Source organism: Apus apus, chromosome 19 (genome assembly GCF_020740795.1).
Source record: "Apus apus isolate bApuApu2 chromosome 19, bApuApu2.pri.cur, whole genome shotgun sequence".
Lineage (NCBI taxonomy): Eukaryota > Metazoa > Chordata > Aves > Apodiformes > Apodidae > Apus > Apus apus.
In genome coordinates this window covers 2,396,528-2,416,267 of record NC_067300.1, presented here as the reverse complement: position 1 = coordinate 2,416,267, position 19,740 = coordinate 2,396,528, and the positions used below count along the sequence as shown (strand labels likewise).

The following is a 19,740-nucleotide window of genomic DNA, read 5'->3' as shown; positions in this document are numbered from 1 at the left end:
AAGCACACACCCTTTCAACACAACTCTGCACACCAGCTGAGCCTTTGCCCCAGATTCAGGGCCCTGAGATGATGCCCAAACATTTCTCCAGCCACAGACACACCTCAGCAAGGCTCAGTTTTACTGCTCCCTTAAACAATCCCCAGGCTTCAGCTGCACAATTTCCTTAAGCCCAACTGCCCTTCACCATTGCCCCCCAGTTCTCTCCCTTGATAGTCTTTCCTTGTATCCCCTCAGAAACCAAAGGACCACATCCACCCTAGTGAGGCTTTACATGTTCTTTAAAGCCTGATAAAAAGACAGCTCAGCAGGCTCAGCATCATGGCTAGGATTTCTAATTCTTTAACCATAAGCAGAGGGTCAGAAGTTGTGTTGCCTTTAGTCATCACTGTAACACGGAGACTGGAAGAAGATAATTAGGATGCCTGAAAAAACAACCCCAAACAACAGTGTCTCTGCATTAGAAGAAATATTCAACAAAGAGACAGCATCAAATCAGCAACTTCTGGCCTCCAAACAAAGGCACAGAGGCTTTGCTGGGATATCAGAGTGAGAGGTGCCTCAGCAATAAGATTAATTGCTGATCATTAGGTATTGCCAGCACACAGCACATTACAGAACTGGAAATTAAAGCAAACCTTACACTGAGGAACTGGTAAGCTGAACTGAGCAGGCAAAGCAGCAGAGAAACATGGTGCCCCTTCCCTTTGGCATGGGGAGGTGGGACATTGCAGGCTCAGAAGGAGAGGATCACAGGAAATAACCCATATTTACCAGGGGACAGAAGTCAGAAAAAGGAAGAGTAACTGAAACTGCTGAAGCTTGAGACTTGTTAAATAGAACAAGGGAATAAAAATGCATCCCTTAGAAGAAGTTGTCAGTGCTCTCACAGGGGACTCTAACTTGTCTTTCTGGCAATTATCCTCCCTTGCCACTTCACCCACATTCCCACCCTTTCCATTGATGTGTCTATTCCTGATTGTATCAAGGGGCTTGTTGCACTGCTTCTTCTACAGAAAGCTGAAACCTGAGGTTCACAAGAGTGAAGGAACAGTATTCAAGTCACAGTGAGCTGGAAGAGAGAAGCTGAACCCATTCCCAAAGCCTTCTTGCTCCTGGAGAAAAGAAACACTCAGGATCAGTGCTGTGTGAAAGAGATGAACCTGGAAAGAATTAAAATGCAGAAGACATGCAACTTGATCAGCTCTGAACTGAAAGACTCCCAGTCTCTGAGCAAAAGGTTTTCAAAATGATGCATGCCCTTGTAAGATAAGAGAAGCATCTTCAGAAGAATCTTTGGGGGCTCATCAGAGCTTTACTCAGGGCAAAGAGCTCTTCGCCCTCCCTTGGAAATGGCAGCATGACAGTCTTATGGTTGCTACAGTTCTGAGGAGTTTGATGGAGAAGGCAGAAGTAGTGAAATCATTTGCATGGGTTACATTGCTTGGCTTCCCCACTTTTTCATTCCTCTGGAAGGCACAACTTCAAACTGAGGGGCTGCTGCCTGTTGCAGAGCCCAGCGAAAATGCAAAACGAAGAGCAGAGCCTGACCCAGCAGGTGGGACAGGGCAGGGTTTCCTCAGCACCAGAAGACTTTATTTGATATTGGTTGAACTGAAGAGGTGGTGTTTGGGGAAGGGAGCCATCATCTCATGTCTCTTGACATGGCGTGTCAAGAATGGGCCAGTCTCTTCTCAGTGGTGGCCTGTGATGGGACAAGGGGAAACTGGCACCGAGGGGCAACACAGGAAGTTTCACCTCAACGTGAGGAGAAACTTCTTCACTGTGAGGGTGATGGAGCCCTGGGACAGGCTGCCCAGAGAGGGTGTGGAGTTTCCTTCACCGGAGGCTTTCAAGACCCATCTGGATGTGTTCCTGTGGGATCTGCCCTGGGTGTTCCTGTTGCAGCAGGGGGCCTGGACTCAATCTTCAGAGGTCGCTTCCAACTCCTATGACTCTATGATCTCACACCTAGAGGAGCAGCACAGTGCAAAGCATGGCACTGTACACCCCCATCAGCTGACTTCTAGTGCTGGGGGGAATTGGTCCCTTCACAGAATTCACAAAAAAACAGTTGACTTTCTTCTTCAAGATTAAACTTAAGGTTACAGCTCTGTTTCTAACTGATCCACACAGTTCACTTCTAAACAACACAGTCAATGTTTATGAGCTTGGCATGGCAATTACCACACTCATTTTGGCCTAAACTCTGTGAGATGCAGGAAATGAATGGAATTGATCATTGCTTCTGGTCTGTAACTCACACTAGCTCTGCAAGACTGAAAATCTTACCAATTTGAAGACCCAGATTTCTAAGCCACTTAAGGTGGCACAGCATTTCTCCTTGACATCCTCAAAAAGACTCCACTGAGTTACAATTTACCTTGCTTAGTCTTGGCCTCCCATGGAACTTTTACCTGAATTTTATGGCAATTTTACCTGTTATCCCATTCAAATATATTTAAAGTCCCTTGCTACCCTGATATTCAATCATCTTCAACATGCACCTGGGAAATAAGTAGAGCTAAAAACTTCATCCCTGGCCTCTGGGTAATCCTAAGAGGAGAAAGTCAATTCAAACTCTAAGGAAATAGGCCAGACTGTGGGTTATTTTTTTTTCTTCTTTCAAGTCATGAACATCTGAATCCAGCACTTCAGCACAATCTTCCAGCTGTGCCAAGGTACCTCCTTGAAAATTTCACAAGCACTATTTTTCTTAAGATTTTTCTTCCTTTTTACACCCTTATTTCACCACTGGGAAAAAATTTTATGAGCACCACCAGAAAAATAAATAGATAAATAAATGTAAAATCAGCTACTCAAGAGCCAGGCTGTTAAAGATGTTTCATTCTTGCCACACAAATGTAAGACAAGCCATGAGAACCAGCTTGGAACACACTCTGGTCAGACAGCACTTCAGAGGTAGAAGAAAAAAGACCTGCTTTCTTCTGGAGGACTAGGCAGTCTACAATTCCAGTATGAGAAAGGGTTGATAGTAAACAACCCCCAAATACTATCTAAACCACCTTTTCCATGCAATATGCACAGCAGGAGATCATCTAACATAATTGAGATTAAAATGAGAGAAGGCTGTGGGACACATAAAAGACACTCAAGAGTGGCCAATAAGTGATGAGCACAGCATTAAATTAAAAACATTGTTGACAAATGGGAGGTAGTGTACAGATGAAGGAGTGATTTGAGTCACTCAGATGCTTTTCTTGGTCTTAAACTAGTTACAGCCCTTGAGGTAAGAACTTCAGCATTAGTGAGAACAAGGAAACCTCCTTTCCAGCTTCAGGACATTTAAAAAATTACAGAAAAGAACAAATCAAATTAAGTATTGAAATGCCACTTGATGAATCACTGGGATGCAGCTTTCCATTCTTCCTACCTTGCATCAAAAAGAAATGAGAAAAAAATGAACAACAAAATGTTTAGGGAGGATACTATAAATATGAGAAGCCTGAGGAGCCTTCCATGGGAAGAAAGGGGATTGAGCAAGTTGGTTCTGCATGGTTTAGAGCAGAAAAAAATAAGACAAAACAAGGTAGAGAGAGCAGAGAAATAAAAAAGAAACACAAAATGCACTCATGACCTCTTCCCCTCACTGCAGAAATGTAATAACATCTAGGACAGGACACACCACTTGGTGCTTTGGTTTGTTTATTTAAAATCAAACCAGCTGTTAACACGTGGAACTCCTTGCTACAAGACTTAAGGAAGCCAAGGATGCTAGAGGATTTAAAGAAAATTAGATATTAAAAGACATTAATTAGATATTAGACATTAAAACCCTCCGGGGTTACATTAGAGAAGAATTCCAAGAGTTTTTGTTCTTCTTTTAATGCAAAAAGCTGATTCCATCTTGCTGCTTGGGGCAGCTGCAGGACATTTCTGCACAGGCTGGGCTGTCACCACCCTCCTTTTTTTCTTTTCCTCCCCACTCCTGCCCAAGCCGTTTGCTTTGGCCATTATCCCACACCCAGCCCTGGACAAGGAAGATTATCTAGTTTGGTAATTCGTTTTAATTTCCAAGCTGAAATCCTGGCCTCTGCAACAGAGATGGGAAATCCCCACGGAGGGCACAGGCCCAAAGTTCAGTCCCTGAATTTTTAACACTCCATTCTCTGTTTTGCTTAGCCTTCACACTACTTCTTGTATTCAAATATTTACTAACACAGTTAGTAAAGTTGATTTTAATTATTGTTATTACTCAGTTGTACTAGGAAGATTAAGTATTCCTACTGTATTTCCAATAAAGCCTTTACAGAATACTTTCATTATGCAGCTGTTTTGCATACACTTTCCTGTTCCAGAAAACCTTCTGGGTCTAGAGTTACTAAACAAAATTAAAAGATGGGCATTTTACAGAAGTTTCATTCTGCACTGTTGTGGCATTTATTCAGCACAGAAATAGAGCAGCCAGCTATTCACACAGGGATGCAAAGCTGGAGCAGAGTTTGCCTCTGTGTTTTATAAATCCTCCACCTCAACTTTCAGGGAAGTTCAGCTAATGACCTCTGCACAGCTCTTCTTGGCAGAGCAGTCACCAAAATGAAATGAAGCAGCCCATAGCCCTGCAGGGGAATTCTCCTCTTCATTTTACTGGTGGGGAAACAAGGATTTAGGCCCAAGAAAACACAAGAGCCCTAAAAGCAAGATGGTACCAGAGCCAGGACAGAACCACTAGCAGTCTGCTCTGCTAAACCATTAATTAATTTGAATTTAAGGCAGCACAGGAGCTGTAAACAAATGGGAAGACAAATGATAAATGGCAAGGAAAGTGAATGGTTCTTTTTTTTTTTAATTCTACAGAACAACAGACTGCAGTGTGGTCACCCAGCTGGGGACAGTGGCTATTGAACAGTCACAGCAAATAACAGTCTGTCAATTAAAGTGGCTGCTGGTTGTCACTCTGTGTGGTGCTAGGGGAAATAATGGGTTCCAGGCACCACGTAAACTGCTGCTATTTCTTCCTAATTTATACTTCAATGCTTTAGTCTTTTCCCCCTCTGGCCAGCTTGTCAAAACTCATGCCTATCCCTCTGTGCTCTGGGGAGGTTGTGCAGCCACCCCCCCAGTGGTCCCAGACCCACTTCAGAGGAGAGAGCAGAAGTAGAGCAGGAGGAGCCACGTGAAACTGCTCTTCCAAACACTGACACCCAAGTTGTGCACGTAGAATAGAAGCTGTAAATCCAGGGAAAGAGCCACCTGGACATGGAGTAGCACCAGGATGCTCTGCAGGTGCAAAGCTGCAGGGAGCTGTCGTGACCATGCAGTTACTTGCTGGTGCAAGCACATCTTAAAGCATCAGGTCTTTATCATCAGTATGGACTTCAAAACAAGGAATGATGACAGGGCTTTTAGCGTGGTGCCAGCCCGCTGTGTGGGCATCACAGAATCCTAGGATGGCTTGGGCTGGAGGGGAACTTTGAAGACCCAATCTCACTGCAGTGAGCAGGGACAGATCAACCAGCCCAACCCAACCTGACCTTGAAATGTTGCACGGACCAGCCACCCCTCTGGGCAACCTCTGCAAGTGTTTCACCATCCTCATTATAAAGAATTTCTTCTGATCTAAATCTCCCCTCTTTCGATTTAGAACCATCACTACTTGTCCTGTCTCAACAGGCCCTGCCAAAAAGTTTGCCCCCGAGTTTCTTCCAGGCCTCCTTTAACCACAGAAAGGCAACTGTAGGGTCTCCCTGGAACCTTCTCTTCTCCAGGCTGGACAGCCTCAACTCTCCCAGCAGTTCTTCACATGAACACCCCACAGTCCCAGTTCTGCCACCAGCTGACATTAGGTGAGCCACTATTTCATGTTGGACCTCAGTTTCCCCAGCTGTAAAGAGCAAGGATGAAGCTGACCTGCCTGGAAGGACACCTGAAAACCTATTTGAGAAACCACTGCTTCCTTTTCTCCCCCGCACTGTTGTAAAAGGCATTTTTACATTGATCAGATGTTTCATCTTCTCAGAAAAGCAAGCAAGGAAGCAAATCAACCCCAGAAATTTTCTGGATGCTGCATGAATGAATTGCACTGTGGGTATGTCCAAACATAGAACAGCTACTCTGCAACACAGAAAGGTTATTGGTCATCTTTACTGTCTGAAAAAAAAAAAAGGGAAAAAAGGCTATTTTTTGTTATATTAGTGTGTTTGGGTCCTTGTTAAAGTTGCTCATGGATTGCAATAAAATGCAATGTTCAGCTGTAATAGCTATAAAGCCATGTTAATATGTGCCCACATGAGCTCCATGAAAGAGATCTCTGCAGCCCATAAAAATGACACTCCGGTGTGTTCTACCATCATAGCAAGAAAGGCTCATAAAACAGCTGTGCTGGAAAGTAAATAAAATATAAATGACTCATGTAAGGGAACACTTTCCCCACTGTGGACACTTTGGGCACCGTCTCACTTTTTATATTACACTGTATTAAGACAATTGCTTTGATCTCTGCAATAAAGTTGGCCGAGCTCCTTTATTTTTGCTTAACCAAAGGGAGATCTTCTGCAATAACTTCAGTGTGACTGCTCAGAATCAAGCCCAACAAACCCACCAAGTGCTGGCTGGGGGCTCTCTACTCTTGGGTCACCTCGATGGCAAAACCAAGGATGAGTTCTGGGACCTTGTCCTCTGTCATCCAGCCTCTACTTATCACAAAACATCTTGAACCAAGACAAGAAGACCTCTTGCCTTACCTGCTTTGAAGATCCACTCCAAGTACCCGTTGAGTTCCCGTTCAATCTGCTGCTGCCTGCGGAGCTTCAGGAAAGCCCGACGGTTTTCTACCCGTTCTCGTTCTTTGGCAAATTCACTAGAGAGGGAGAATGAGAAGAAACATGTCACAAGTGGCGGGGGAAAAGGCTCAGCCCCTCTTTCATCTTTCAGATTCCGTTCACAGAGCCTGCGAAGCCGGTGACAGGGGTGAGTGGAAACCTCGGCACGCCAGACGTTGTTGTCCAACACAACGACCGCTTGGAGTGCAGCTCAGATGTTGCTCTGCCTCTCTCATGCTGAAAGAGGACTGCAGACTGTCAGCTGTTCACACCCGTGTTCTGGGGCCAACCATACCCGTTGCCATCGTATCCTGACACACTTACTTTTCCAGTCAGGAAATACAAGTTGCTATCCCCAGCACTCAAACCTGCCCCCCATCCCCGCACACCCCACAGCAGAAGTTCCTCTAGAAGCACAGGCACGTGTCACAGACACCCCAGCAGCCTCTCTGGCTTGGAAGATATCCACTCTTCCCTGTTAGCCTCTGAGTTTTCCCAGGCTTGAGCCAAACAAGGCTTTGATAAACACAAGTCAAAGGAGACCTAAAAGTGAGGATGGGTGCTCTGGGATTAAGGTGAAATGCTCTGGGTTGACAGTGACAAGGATTCTGCTGTTTGCTCAAATCACGTGGAAAGCAAGTATCTTGGCAGCAAGTGATTAGAACAGGACTGTACAGGCTACTCAGAAGGTAAAGTCCATCCAATCACTCAAAAAATCTTGTCCAAGCACACCCTACTGCCCAGCTTGAAACAATGTGAAGACAATAGTGTGGCGACCACCACTGGGGCTTTCCCCAAGCTCATCAGTATCACCACTGGGAAGCTTCTGGTGATCCACCTGGAGATGGACCTGCCCAGCTACCACTTACAGAGATCTGAGCCTTGCTCTGCAAACCCTCACTGGAGTGACCCCCACAACAGCTTCCCATGTGTGGTGGAATATGGGGTCAGGTTTTGGCCCTCGGGCACACCAGTGGCTCACTCATTTGACACCTACTCTATGCTGTGTCCTTCAAATCTTCAGTTGACTGTTACTTGTTGTGAACCTTTTAACCATTAATTCTTTCCTAAAATCCCCCCTAACCCCTCAGTCATTCCTCACACGTTCTCCTCAGAAACCAGCAAGGAGCAGGAAATGGGAGAGAGGCGGAACAGGGGGAAAGGGAGCTGCAAATGCCAGAGGCAGCTTTGTAGTCACACTTTACCCTTCCAAGCTGACACTTTTGCTTCATTTGGCAGCACTGCCCGACCCGCAGAGCCGGGACTGCAGGAGCACTTGGCTCAGCACTGCGACACACGCCGGTCCCAGGCACCGGTGTGAGAGCTGCCATCAGCTGAGCTGTCCTTATCTGGATCTTGGCAGAGCCTCCCAGTCTCCTGACTCCCCATTCCTGTCCCCCACCTGACAGCACAGCCCGTCACCCCATCCTTGAAGCAAAGGAAGCTGAGACACGGCAGCTCCTCCTGGGCATCCAGCACGTGCCTGCGGGGGATTCAGGATCCTGCAGGTGTCAGTGGGATCACCCATTTTCTCCTGCTTCCTTTTCAATGTTCTCATTTCTGGTCCAGTGCCTGCTGGTCGGGGCCATGGACCTCCTCTCAGTTTTGATTTCTCCCTGGAAGGGGAGGAATGAGATCAGACAACACAAGGTGACAACATGCATTTTGCAACTGCCAGAAGTGAAAGGGCTGTGCTTTCCAGATTTCCCAGAGCTGGGCTGGGCTGGATGGGAGCAGGAGGCAACACTCTGGGGAGTGTCATGAAGGACCACAGCAGGCAGGCAGGCCAGCAGATGAGCACTGGCACTGCTCCCTCACCCCTTGAGAGCAGGCAAGGGAGAGTTTCCTTGAAAAACTTCTCATCCTCTGCCAGCTCCAACCTGGCCTAAGGACAGTAAAAGATACTTTGGGCTTGTCCCTTTAATCTCAACTTTAAACATCTAAGAAAATGAGGGGAGAATTTTGCTACGTTGCAAACCTTCTGTAGTTTCTGTACAGCCATGCAGGCTTTTTGCAATACACTGGGGAGGAAAGTTGCTGAGGTGAAGCCACTTTCACCCTCTGGATCTGGCAGGTGTGGCACTGCCCTAGAAGCTGGGAAGGCAACTTTCAGGAGAAGACAGCACCTTGGGTCTCTGCTTATTCAATGTCTTTTGAGCCCTACGGAGCTGCAGCAAAATAGGCCAGGTTGAGGACTGGAGGGTCTTCCTGGCAGCAGAATGCACAGGATCATAGAATGTATTGAGTTGGAAGGAACCCAAACTTATCCAGTCCAACCCCCTTACAATAAGCAGGGACACCTCCAACTAGAATAGTTTGTTCACAGCCCCATCTAACCTGATCTTTAATGTCTCCGGGCTGGGGCCTCCACCACCTCTCTAAGCAACCTGTTTCAGTGACCCAACACCCTCATATTAAAGAACTTCTTCATAATGTCCAACCTAAATCTACCCTTTTCTACCTTAAAACCATCACGCCTTGTCCTATTGTTACATGATCATGTGAACAGGTCTTCCCCAGCCTTCTTACAGGCCCCTTTCAGGCACTGGAGGGTCACTAGGAGTCTTCTTTAGGCTGAACAACCCCAACTCCATCAGCCTGTCTTCATCAGAGAGCTACTACAGTCCTCTGATCATTTTTGTGGCCTTTCTCTGGACACATTCCAGCAGGTCCACATCCTTCTTGTGCTGGGGGCTCCAGAGGTGGATGCAGCACTCCAGGGCAGCACAGAGGAGCAGAATCACCTCTCTCCATCTGCTGGGCACACTTCTTTTGATGCAGGCCAGGATGCAGTTGGCCTTTCTGGGCTGCAGTTCCAACCTGGTGGCTCATGTCCAGCTTTTGATCCACTGGTACCCCCAGGTCTTTTTCCACAGGGCTGCTCTCTAGCATCTCTTCTCCCAAAGTGTTTTGATATCTCTGGTTGCCCCAGCCCAGGTGCAGGACCCTGCACTTGATCTTGTTGAACCACCTCTGTCTCCTGTCTCCAGGAAGCTGGAACTTGTCAAAAGACTGTGGTTTACAAAATATAATCATAAAAACATTCTTGTGTGTCTCTCCCACTCTGTTCATCACTGTTCAGGAACTGAAATATTGCCCATTTGCAGCACCTGGAAAACTCCCAGAATTTCTGTTGGAGAGCTTTTCAACAACATTTTAGAATGTATTCAAAGAAATGGGGAAAGTTTCTATCAAAATACCATGTTTCATCTAAAAATCTTTCAGCTGAAGTTTTCCTGCCAGCTCTAAATTCACACAGAAAGTCCCATGGGGAGTTTTGGTAACAGTAAATGAGTCTCCTCTTTTGATCAGCACAATTCCTGTTCATGCCACTGACTTGCAAAGGTCATAGAATCATAGAATGGTTTGAGTTGGAAGGGACCTTGGAGATCACCTAGTTCCAACCCCCTGCATGGGCAGGGACACCTCCCACCAGCCCAGGCTGCTCCAAGCCCCATCCAACCTGCCCTTCAACACTGCCAGGGATGGGGCAGCCACAGCTTCCCTGGGCAACCTGGGCCAGGCTCTCACCACCCTCACAGGGAAGAATTTCTTCCTCATATCTAATTTCAATCTCCCATCTTCCAGTTTTAATCCATCCCCCCCTGTCCTCTCCCTCCCTGCCCTTGTCCCAAGCCCCTCCCCAGCTTTCCTGGAGCCCCTTCAGGCACTGGAAGGTGCTCTAAGGTCTCCCTGGAGCCTTCTCTTCTCCAGGCTGAACACCCCAACTCTCCCAGCCTGTCTTCATAACAGACATGTTCTCAAATGACCAGAAAGGAAACCTGAGCAGGAAATATGCTGCCCCTTGCCCACCAATACCTCCAGGACTTTCTCCACAGCTGGTCCTCTGCAGTTTTTTAGATTCTGGAATGAAGTATATCCAAAGATGTTCACCCATTGTCATCCTTGGCTCTCATCAACCACCATGTGTGCCCCCCAAGTCCCTGAAAGCACCTTTCAGCTCTATCTTGGGGAGGATTAGGGAGAGGAAAGCAGAAAGTTTGGTAACTCCTACACCCAGCAGAGCAACAGGAGACACGGTTTTGGAGGAAGCCAAGCTCTGCCTGGGCAGATGACTACAATGCATTTTAGTTACAACATGACAGTTGTGAATAACTGATTCTACAGAGACAGCAGGAACAACCAGAAATCAAAGGCAGGGCATTCATCATGGGCACCATATGCCATACCAGTCAAGCTCAATGTGTCTCATTTTTCTTCTCAAGAGTGGTTGGTGCTTAAAGTCATCAGGAAAATGGATGAGTGTTGCTTATCACCTTGGAGGGTGGAAGAGTAAAATAAATCTCAGCTTAAACATGTGCTGGAATAGGCACTTGACAAAAATTCAAGAGCCTCCCTAGTCACAAAAGAGACAAGGTCAAGTCATGAGTAACCACCAGGGCCAGTAAAAGATCATAAACCAATGAAATTCTTACAAGGACTTTATCCATGCTGGTCTTAAATTAGAAACACTGCCACTGCAACCAAAAAGGGGGGGAAAAAACCCCACCCCAAACCACAGTCTTCATTCCCTGAGTCTCTGATTAAGTTTCCTGTATGACAGCAGAGATGGAGCATCATGTCATGCACCTCCTGGTCTGGGGTTTCATGACACGTTCCCAGGGCTGGTGGCAGCAGGCCTGCTGCAGGACTGATCACACCATGGAACCTCTGCAAGTCAGGTTTTCTGCTTAGAAAGCAGCCTGAAACACTTCCCACTCACAGGGAAGAGACAGAGAGAGATGATGCAGCATCACTGCCACTGATAGAGCTCCTGATAACAACACACAGGTAATTAGCTCCTCATTCAGAACCTACCACTGAGCTACACGTGAGCTCATGACATCTCAGATCTTAAAACAGGAGAACAGCCTCTTGAATCTAAAGCACTGCTCAGAGTGAGGAGAAAGAAGAACAAGACTCCAAGGGCTCCCAGAAAGCAGCTGCACAAGACTTTTAGAATTTTAAGTCTTAAATTAAAAACAACCAAACAACAAACCCATGTTAGGATTGATTTCATCTCCAGTCCAAGTACAAAGAAATGGGGAAAGTTGAGCCTGGGTGGCACATGATGTCTAGGGACAGAGTCCTTTCTGGAGAAATACAGCCCTCAAGAATGGAGAGGAGCCAGGCAATCCAAGTGGGTGAGCTGCTGGAGAAGGAACCAGCCAGGACTGCAGATGTTTGACTGAGTTACTCACAAGCCAAAACGAATTCTCCTGGTGGAGAAACAAAATAGGCCAAGACAGAAGGCTCAATTTGTAAGCTTTGTTGCTTGAAGGTGGAGCAGTGCCCAAGAACAAACTCGATACTTGTCAGCAGCATGTTAAGAAGCCCACATCACTCCAGAGCAAGGAGGGACAGGCTGGAAGTAGAAGAAGGAAAACAGCAAGTCTTCTGGCTGCCTGACACGCGAGTTGGAGGAACATCACTGTGGGGAACGTGCTGAAACAGTGGAACAAAACCACAAGTGCTGTGCTGCTGGGGGGGCTGGATGAGGAGAGGTGAAGTGGTAAAAATTCCTCTCTGTTTCAGTTCACTCCTTTTACAATCAGTAGGGAAGAGACTTCAAAAGGAACTCGGTGCCAATTACCCACCTGACGTGCAGGAAGTCTTCAGCAGGACTAAGCCTGAGGTGGGAATTTGGGTAGAAGGCTGCAAAGAGTTCACAGAGAGGACATCTGCTTGTAGCAGCACAGACATAGGAAAGGGCTGGAGGATAAGAGAGGTAAACTGAACATAATACTCTGTATTTTTCAGTAAAACCAAGATTCTTGTGCTCTTGGCACCTCAGTGGTAGGACCTCACCTGTGAGACACTCCAGACTGCCTGAGGGAAACTTCCCACCACATGGACCTCACGCACCCCTGAGCCTCCCAGCATCTGGAGAGCACCCACGTGCAAGCAGAAACACTTCACTGCATTTCAAGGGTAATACTTCAACTCTTACCATTGATTTTGATTAATCAGCTCTGAGAAGGAAATAGAGATAGAGCCTTCAGGTAGTTTTTCCTTTCCCTCTCAAGTGTCCATTTCTGATGCTGGGGTTTGCCACCTTCTCCCAGCCCAACCGAATCTCAACTGCTTGGGGGAAGCCAGTTATGGTAACAGGGTGGGGGCAGGTTCCTGCTGAGCCAACACTCCTTGTGCTCCTGCCACCCTGCAGGTCCTGTAATACTTGTGTGACTGCCTCAAGCACCCAGTCCTGCAAACCCCCCGTGACTTGCTTCACCAGGGTCTGAGCCAGTGAATACTCCTAACATTTCATTTACTAACAACATCAACATCCACATGTTTCTACAGAGGAAGATCCTTCCTCCAGCAAAATCATTTGTTCTGCACTTTCACATCTTTGTCTTTTGTCTTCCAGGGGAACAGTAAATCCTTTCTAAGGGGAAGCCTCTGCTGGATGCCACCAAAAAAACCCAAAACCAAACAAACCAGCACCTTTATGACTGTAACTGTTTATACAGCTAAGGACACAAAGCCTTGGCTGTGCTAAATGTTTCTCCAACCTTCAGCAAATCCTTTCTTGGAGAACCACAGGCAGTCAGGGAGCCCAAGCAGAAAGTGAGAGGGAGCCCATGGAGAGCCAGATGGAGAAAGATGGACAGTGGGGAGAGAAAAGGAGGTGAGTAGGGTCCTGGATGTAGATGCAGGAAGAGCCTGAGGACCTGCTGAGCAACCTCACCCCTCCTGTGGGTGTTGTGGGGGTTGGGTCAGTGCTGAGGGAAGCAGGAAGGACAGGAGGGTCTGAGGCACAACAGCAAAGCTGGGAATCTGAGCAGGGACAGCAGGCACCATCTTCCCTCCATTCCTGAAGCATTTTGCTTCATCAGGGTGCACTGTCACTAGGGAACCAGCAGCAGCACCAGCACCCCTTTGAACTCCTTCAGAGATTAAAGGGACCAACCTCTGCCTACAACAGGGCTCCAAGAGCCTGAAAGGGGCTGCCAGGGAGGCAGCAGCAGCAGCACAGCAATCCTGCCAGGATGACACCCTGCAGACCAGCAGCTTCAAAGAAACCAACCTTTGGTGTTTCTCACAAAAAGCTCCTCTGAGAAGAGGAAAGGCAACCACAGCAGGGGCTGAATAACTCACAGCAGCACAACAGGAGGCAAGAGGAAGGGATGGGGGAGAGGAGAGAGAATATCGTTCCCTTGGGTGCACTATCCTGGGTGGAGGCTGGTGAGCTAGAAATACAGGTGGAAGGTAGAATTGAAATTGGCTTAGGAAAGAAAAAGATCAAACCCAATAAATCCAGGAGCAAACAGACAAGCAGAGCAATTTCCAGCTGCTTGGACATGAGGTACCATGGCTTGTAGCTTTGAAGCTGCAAAGCCAACAGTACCTGGCTCAGCTGTGTCCATAGCCTGGAATGGCTGCAAATAAAATGAGGGGAGACCAGCAAGGACCTTGGTTTCTTTAAAAACATCAGATATACTTTGGTTTCTTTACCACAACATCAGATATCTTTACCCAAGTAAACATCAGAAAGACTTCAAGATGAGCCAAGATATGGTTATTCTCCTTCACAGGCAAAATACTCAAGTGTAGAGGAAACCTGCAGGATAAACTAAAAATAATTTGGTCCTCTGTTTCACTGATTTGGAAATGGGAATAAAAACACATGTATTGTTCAATCACTGGTTTTAAACACCTCTACAAATCAGGCCCAGGTCACCACTGAACCTAGACAAAGCAGGTTGATCAGAAAGCCTGTCTGGAACAAGGAGAAAAAAAAAAAAAAAGCACAGAAATGCACCTCATTTGGACAAGACAAAAATCTGAGGGAGGTGGAAGAAAGCACATCCCAGGGGTGCAGAGAGATCACAGTGGGAAGTGCTATAATGAGATGAAACCAAGCAACTGATTCACCTGGAAAACCATCAGTAAGAATTTCTTTATCCTGGTGGCATTTCATGCTTCTAAGATACAATTTCCCTGTGGTTTGCTGAGAAGTGAGAGTTTTAAAACTTGTTATTAAACAGGGAAAGCCCAGAGGAGGATGGAGATTTCCTTGTGCCGATGATGACGAAGCTCTGTGGCTCCTCCTGAGCCCCAGGGCTGTCTCATCAGCTGCACAAAATCCCAAAGACACTATGTTATATGTTTCTATCTCACCTAGAGCTTCAGCTGGCCAAGATCACATTGGACATGGTCTGAGGGGGCACGTCCATCTCTCCCAGACTGAGCCCAGACACACAGACCCAGACAGCTGAGCTGCTTAACCTAATATCCACCACTTAGGAGTAAGGCCTGGCTCAATCAATCCTGCACAGCTAGAGCTGCTTCTGCTCCCTCCTCATTGCCCTAAAGAGGGGAAAAAATAGCTCTGCTCAACCAGCTGATGGTGGATGAAAGTGTCACGGAGAGATTGATCTCACAGCAGCGAGCCAGGCTTTGCAGTCACTTTTATCACTGAACATAGCAGGAAGATGCTTCAAATGCAAGCCAGATATTACACATCCTGTATTTCTAGGAAGAGAAAGAGGCACAGCACAGAGTTGAAGCCTTTAATACATCTTCCTTCCTCTTGTCTTTAGGTTCAGCTGGTGCTGAATTCACTTTGCTTCCACCTAATTCGATTTGAACTGCTGTGAGTGCCACAGCTGGGCAAGCCTGCCTCGAAGGAGGCAACAACAAAGAGAGAAAAAAGAATTAAATAGCACTATTTATCTCATAGTCTCAGCCTACTGCAATTGCTGGATAAACCTCCGGCTCTGTTCATCAAGTTTCCACCCCAAAGTCAAAGCAAAAAGCCCCAGGAAACTGAAATGTAGATCTCCCATGTATCATTCCCTTATTACAAGCTTTAACTTCCACGCCAGCTTCACAGAAGGGCAAAGAAAGGCCCCATCTCTCCTGCACTAACTCAAAACACTAAAGGAGAAAAGGATCCACATTCAGTAGGATACTTAGCTTGGTGAGATGGAGCTCATGTGGAAAATCATTGCTCCCTGACTGCTTCTGCAAGAAACACACGTGCTTCTCCCACAGATCTTGTTTGCAGTGGTGACTTTGCCAAAAAGGGGGAATGAGCAAGGAACAGGAAAGAAAAATTATGGGGTTTATTATTTTTTTTTCCCCTGTTTTTCTCCTCCTTTTTAAGCACAGGTTGGGAAAGACTAAATGAGAAATGCAAGCAGAATTCTCCTGCTTTTCGTGATGCAGCTCTTCTACTGCTAATAATTAACACCAGCCAAAGTCAGATCACAGCAGGTAACAGTGAACTTGGAACAAATTTACAGGGCAAATGAATTATTGTCTCTGTAATGAGGGAGAAGGAGGACAGAAGAACACTTTCCCTTTATGACAAATTAATCAGCCTGATTCTTCTCCAGCCTCTGCACGTCTTGCAGGCTGAAGTTTTATGATCTGAATCTGGCAAAAATCCTCAGGATGGGAAAAGATGTCACGGAACTCAGCAGAGCAAGTCAGTGAGACAGCAGGCTCCCTGAGGTCTGGATGGGACTGTGCCCCCTTCCCAGGGAGCTGCTCTAACAGCACCAAAACCTCAGTGACCCACGGTACAACAGAACCAGATATTCCCCAGGGAGACTGGGTAACAGGGCAGGAAGTATTTAATGGGACTCTGCCCACAGAGCATCACCCTCCTGTGCAGCAGGGAAGAGTTAAAGCATCTTTTACCCCATCCCTTGTTCACCTGCAAAGTGCCAGCACAGTCTGTAGCTGTATCCCTTGCCAGGCTCCTGCTGTCACAAAGATGCTGCATCCATTGAAAATGCCTCCCAGCAGTTCTTACACCAGGTGGTCTCATACAACCAGAGGCAGGTGTTGCACACCTCAGGACAGAGCAGGTCTGGACCACGTTCTGGTAATAATGAAACAGGGAAGATGGAAACTGGCCACTGCAGTGCCCCTCCACCCTTGGTTATTGCAGACAGATGAGTAAACTTCAGCAAAGACCATTACTCTTTACTGACTGGTCTGGAAATACCTCAGGTTTCACCATCAATATTTGAGGACATGACAAGCAGCATTTTTCACACTTGAGAGACACAGGCTCTCAGTATTCCAGCACATCCCTGGCAGCACTCTGCCCTCCCTGGCCAGCACTCCCCTTGTCTCACTGCTCTCCCCACTCCCCATCACCACGGGAAACAGCCAGAACACACAGAGCCTTGAAATCAGTTAAATCAGCTTCCTCACAGCCTCCCATGATAACATTTATCCTCTTTACATTGTGTAATCCAAAGCATCAAGACAGTGGCAAACGTGTCGTACAGAAGCATCCAGCTCATCACCAGGCAAAATTAATACTCAGCTCCACAGCCAAGGAGGAGAAAGTGCCATAAATTCCACCAGCCCACAGAAGAAAGCTGTTCACTGGGATGAGAGGGGAATGAGAGGAAGGAGAGACACAAAGATGATCCCAGGGCTGGAGCAGCTCTGCTCTGGAGACAGGCTGGGAGAGTTGGGGTGTTCAGCCTGGAGAAGAGAAGGCTCCAGGGAGACCTTAGAGCACCTTCCAGTGCCTGAAGGGGCTCCAGGAAAGCTGGGGAGGGGCTTGGGACAGGGGCCTGTAGTGAAAGGACAAGGGGTTTCTGCCAGTTTCCTCCATCAGAGACCCATCTTTGGCACTGGGTGAGCAGGAACAGCACAGCAGCCACAGCAACCTGCACCCTCTGTGAAGCCATCAGAAAGCCCAACACCCCATATGCACCAGCAGAAACAAAATACTTGGAATAACTCCACAACCCATGGGGTCTAGGATCATGGGGAAAAGGGAGACCCTCAGTTAACCTGAATTATGGAGTCAATATTCTTTAAATTACACCTTCAGCCAGGTACTCAGAAGTTTTTGTCATATCAACTGTGACCAAACGTTGTGGGTCAATTTTTTATTTTTTACATATAAAACATACTTTTATATATATATAAATAAATATATGGTTTTGCCAACACTTAGAGATTCCCACATATCTCTGTCACTTCCCTGCCTTTGCTTTTATTGTGATTCCAGAATAATCAGCAGAGGAGAAAAGGCTGTTTGTTCTTTATTTTAAAACAAGTCTCTTTTTTCCTGTAGCCTTTGCAGTGGAAATGCTTCCACATTCTGCCAGGAGATGAAACTTGGGATCCTAACCAAGTCAATCCAGCTACACTGCTCAAAAAGATAAACACAGGAGGTAAACCCACTCATCCAAGGATCTGCCCAGTGTTTACATGGCTTACAAATCACTCCAGAAAGGCAGAAAATTCCATTAAGAGCTATGGCCAAACCCTATAATCATGTAGTCAGTAGGAAGCTCAATAACTTGTCATTTCAGATTATTTTTATTGCCATAATCTGTGATAGCATCTGCAAACCTAATTCAAAAAGTTGTAGCTTTGTTATTGCCTGCTGAGGAACACAAATACGAGAGAGGAGGTAACTCAAAGCTAAGAAAAATACCCAGGTGAAAGCTTTTCCTGTGGCTTTCCAAGGTACAGAGAGTGGCAGAGTGGAACTTAACCCCCTAATGCTGGTGGTGTCTATGGTAAAGGACTGGAAAATACAGGCTGATCAACAGGGCTCTTGTCAAAGAGGACAGTTTTGAAGACCTCATACAAACCCAGGAAACCAGTGGCTTAACCTCAGCCTTGCAACAGTGTCCTGGGGACACTAGATCCCCTCTTCCTACCCTGCTTCCCTCTGCATAAGGTGTGGAGGAGCAGAGCATTGCTCCCCTCCCAGGATGCAGCCGAGATAATACTCAGGGTGCCCAGATCATGAAAGCAAGAAGCAGGTGTGAGGGACCAGCCCCCCCCGAACCTACTTTGAGAAATGGTATCGAAACCCCATTGTAGCTCATATGCATCCCAAAAGGCCTGCCTGGAAGGATGGAGACTGCAGGAATGGCCTGCATAGGCCTCGGGCCTGCAGAGATGGGATAACGATGATGACTGAGATAACGACATGATCGAGGGGAGAAGGGGGCAGGTCCACTCCAGCTGCTCATACATGTGTGGCTCAATCACACATACCCGTTGTGAAATCAAGATTCCAGGCCTATAAAATAGGGGGCTGCAATGGTGGGCTGGGGGACTTTCATCAACACTGACCATGGACACTGACCTTCCCCCGTTGGCTGGACCAGCCACACTGGATCCAGGGCCAGTGATTTTCCTGTCCTCTTTATGTCTCTCTTTCTCCCGCCCCCCACCTTTTTCTTCTCTTCCCCTTTTCCTTACTTGAACAACCTAAACAAAACCACCTGCACATATATATTAACTCCTACTAGTGTAATAAATGTGTTATTTGTTATAACCAGACCTTGCATGTCGCTACACAAGGGGTACTGGATGGTCGAGCTTTTACTCAGACCATAATACATAATACAGGTCTGAGAGAAGGATTTTGGGCCCAGCTGCACCTGGCTCCTCTCTGAAGGAAGTCTAGAAAGCAAGGGGGTTCAGTCCTCATCTCCCTGGGCTGCCCAGGCTGAGCTGTGACACATCCAGGACGGGATCCAGCAGCCCCAGGCTCCTCTATTGCAGCAGGAGTTTAGAAAGCAAGGGGGTCCAGTTCTAACCTTCCTGGGTTATTAAATCCAGGCCACGTCAGCAGGGGAGTAACTGCTGAGTTAACCCTATTCATGGGTTATTTGTAGAACCCCTAACCCTAAATCAGCTTGGTCTTACTGATATGTGGGATGTTGCCAAGAGCTTCCTCTGCAGGAGCCGCTGGTTGACACTGTCATGGGGATTTGGATGGTGCCATGTTCTCAAATGAGACTGTGCCCCATGGAAGTCAACGTGTCTTTGCCAATAACCCCTTCCCCATGCACAGAGAGCTGGGCAAATGATCACCTCCAGCAGAGGTGATTCTTGTTATTCTACAGTGCTATCTGGGGCGTGGAGCTGGAGAATCTAATGGCAACAGTCTCTGCCTTCAGAAGGTCTTTCTGGTGCCTTCTCACCCCCAGTCCATTCCGATGTACCCACTTGCCTT

The 19,740-nt window shown here is 47.0% G+C and overlaps 1 protein-coding gene across 1 annotated transcript in view; it reads right to left on the bottom strand.

Moving 5' to 3' along the window:
• The window catches only part of CACNA1B (calcium voltage-gated channel subunit alpha1 B), a 296,223-nt gene that overhangs the window by 138,044 nt on the left and 138,439 nt on the right, over positions 1 to 19,740 (bottom strand). Inside the window, exon 8 of the mRNA XM_051636571.1 lies at positions 6,705 to 6,820. Within this exon, the coding sequence (XP_051492531.1) occupies positions 6,705 to 6,820 (116 nt within the window). The remainder of the gene's footprint in view (positions 1 to 6,704; positions 6,821 to 19,740) is intronic.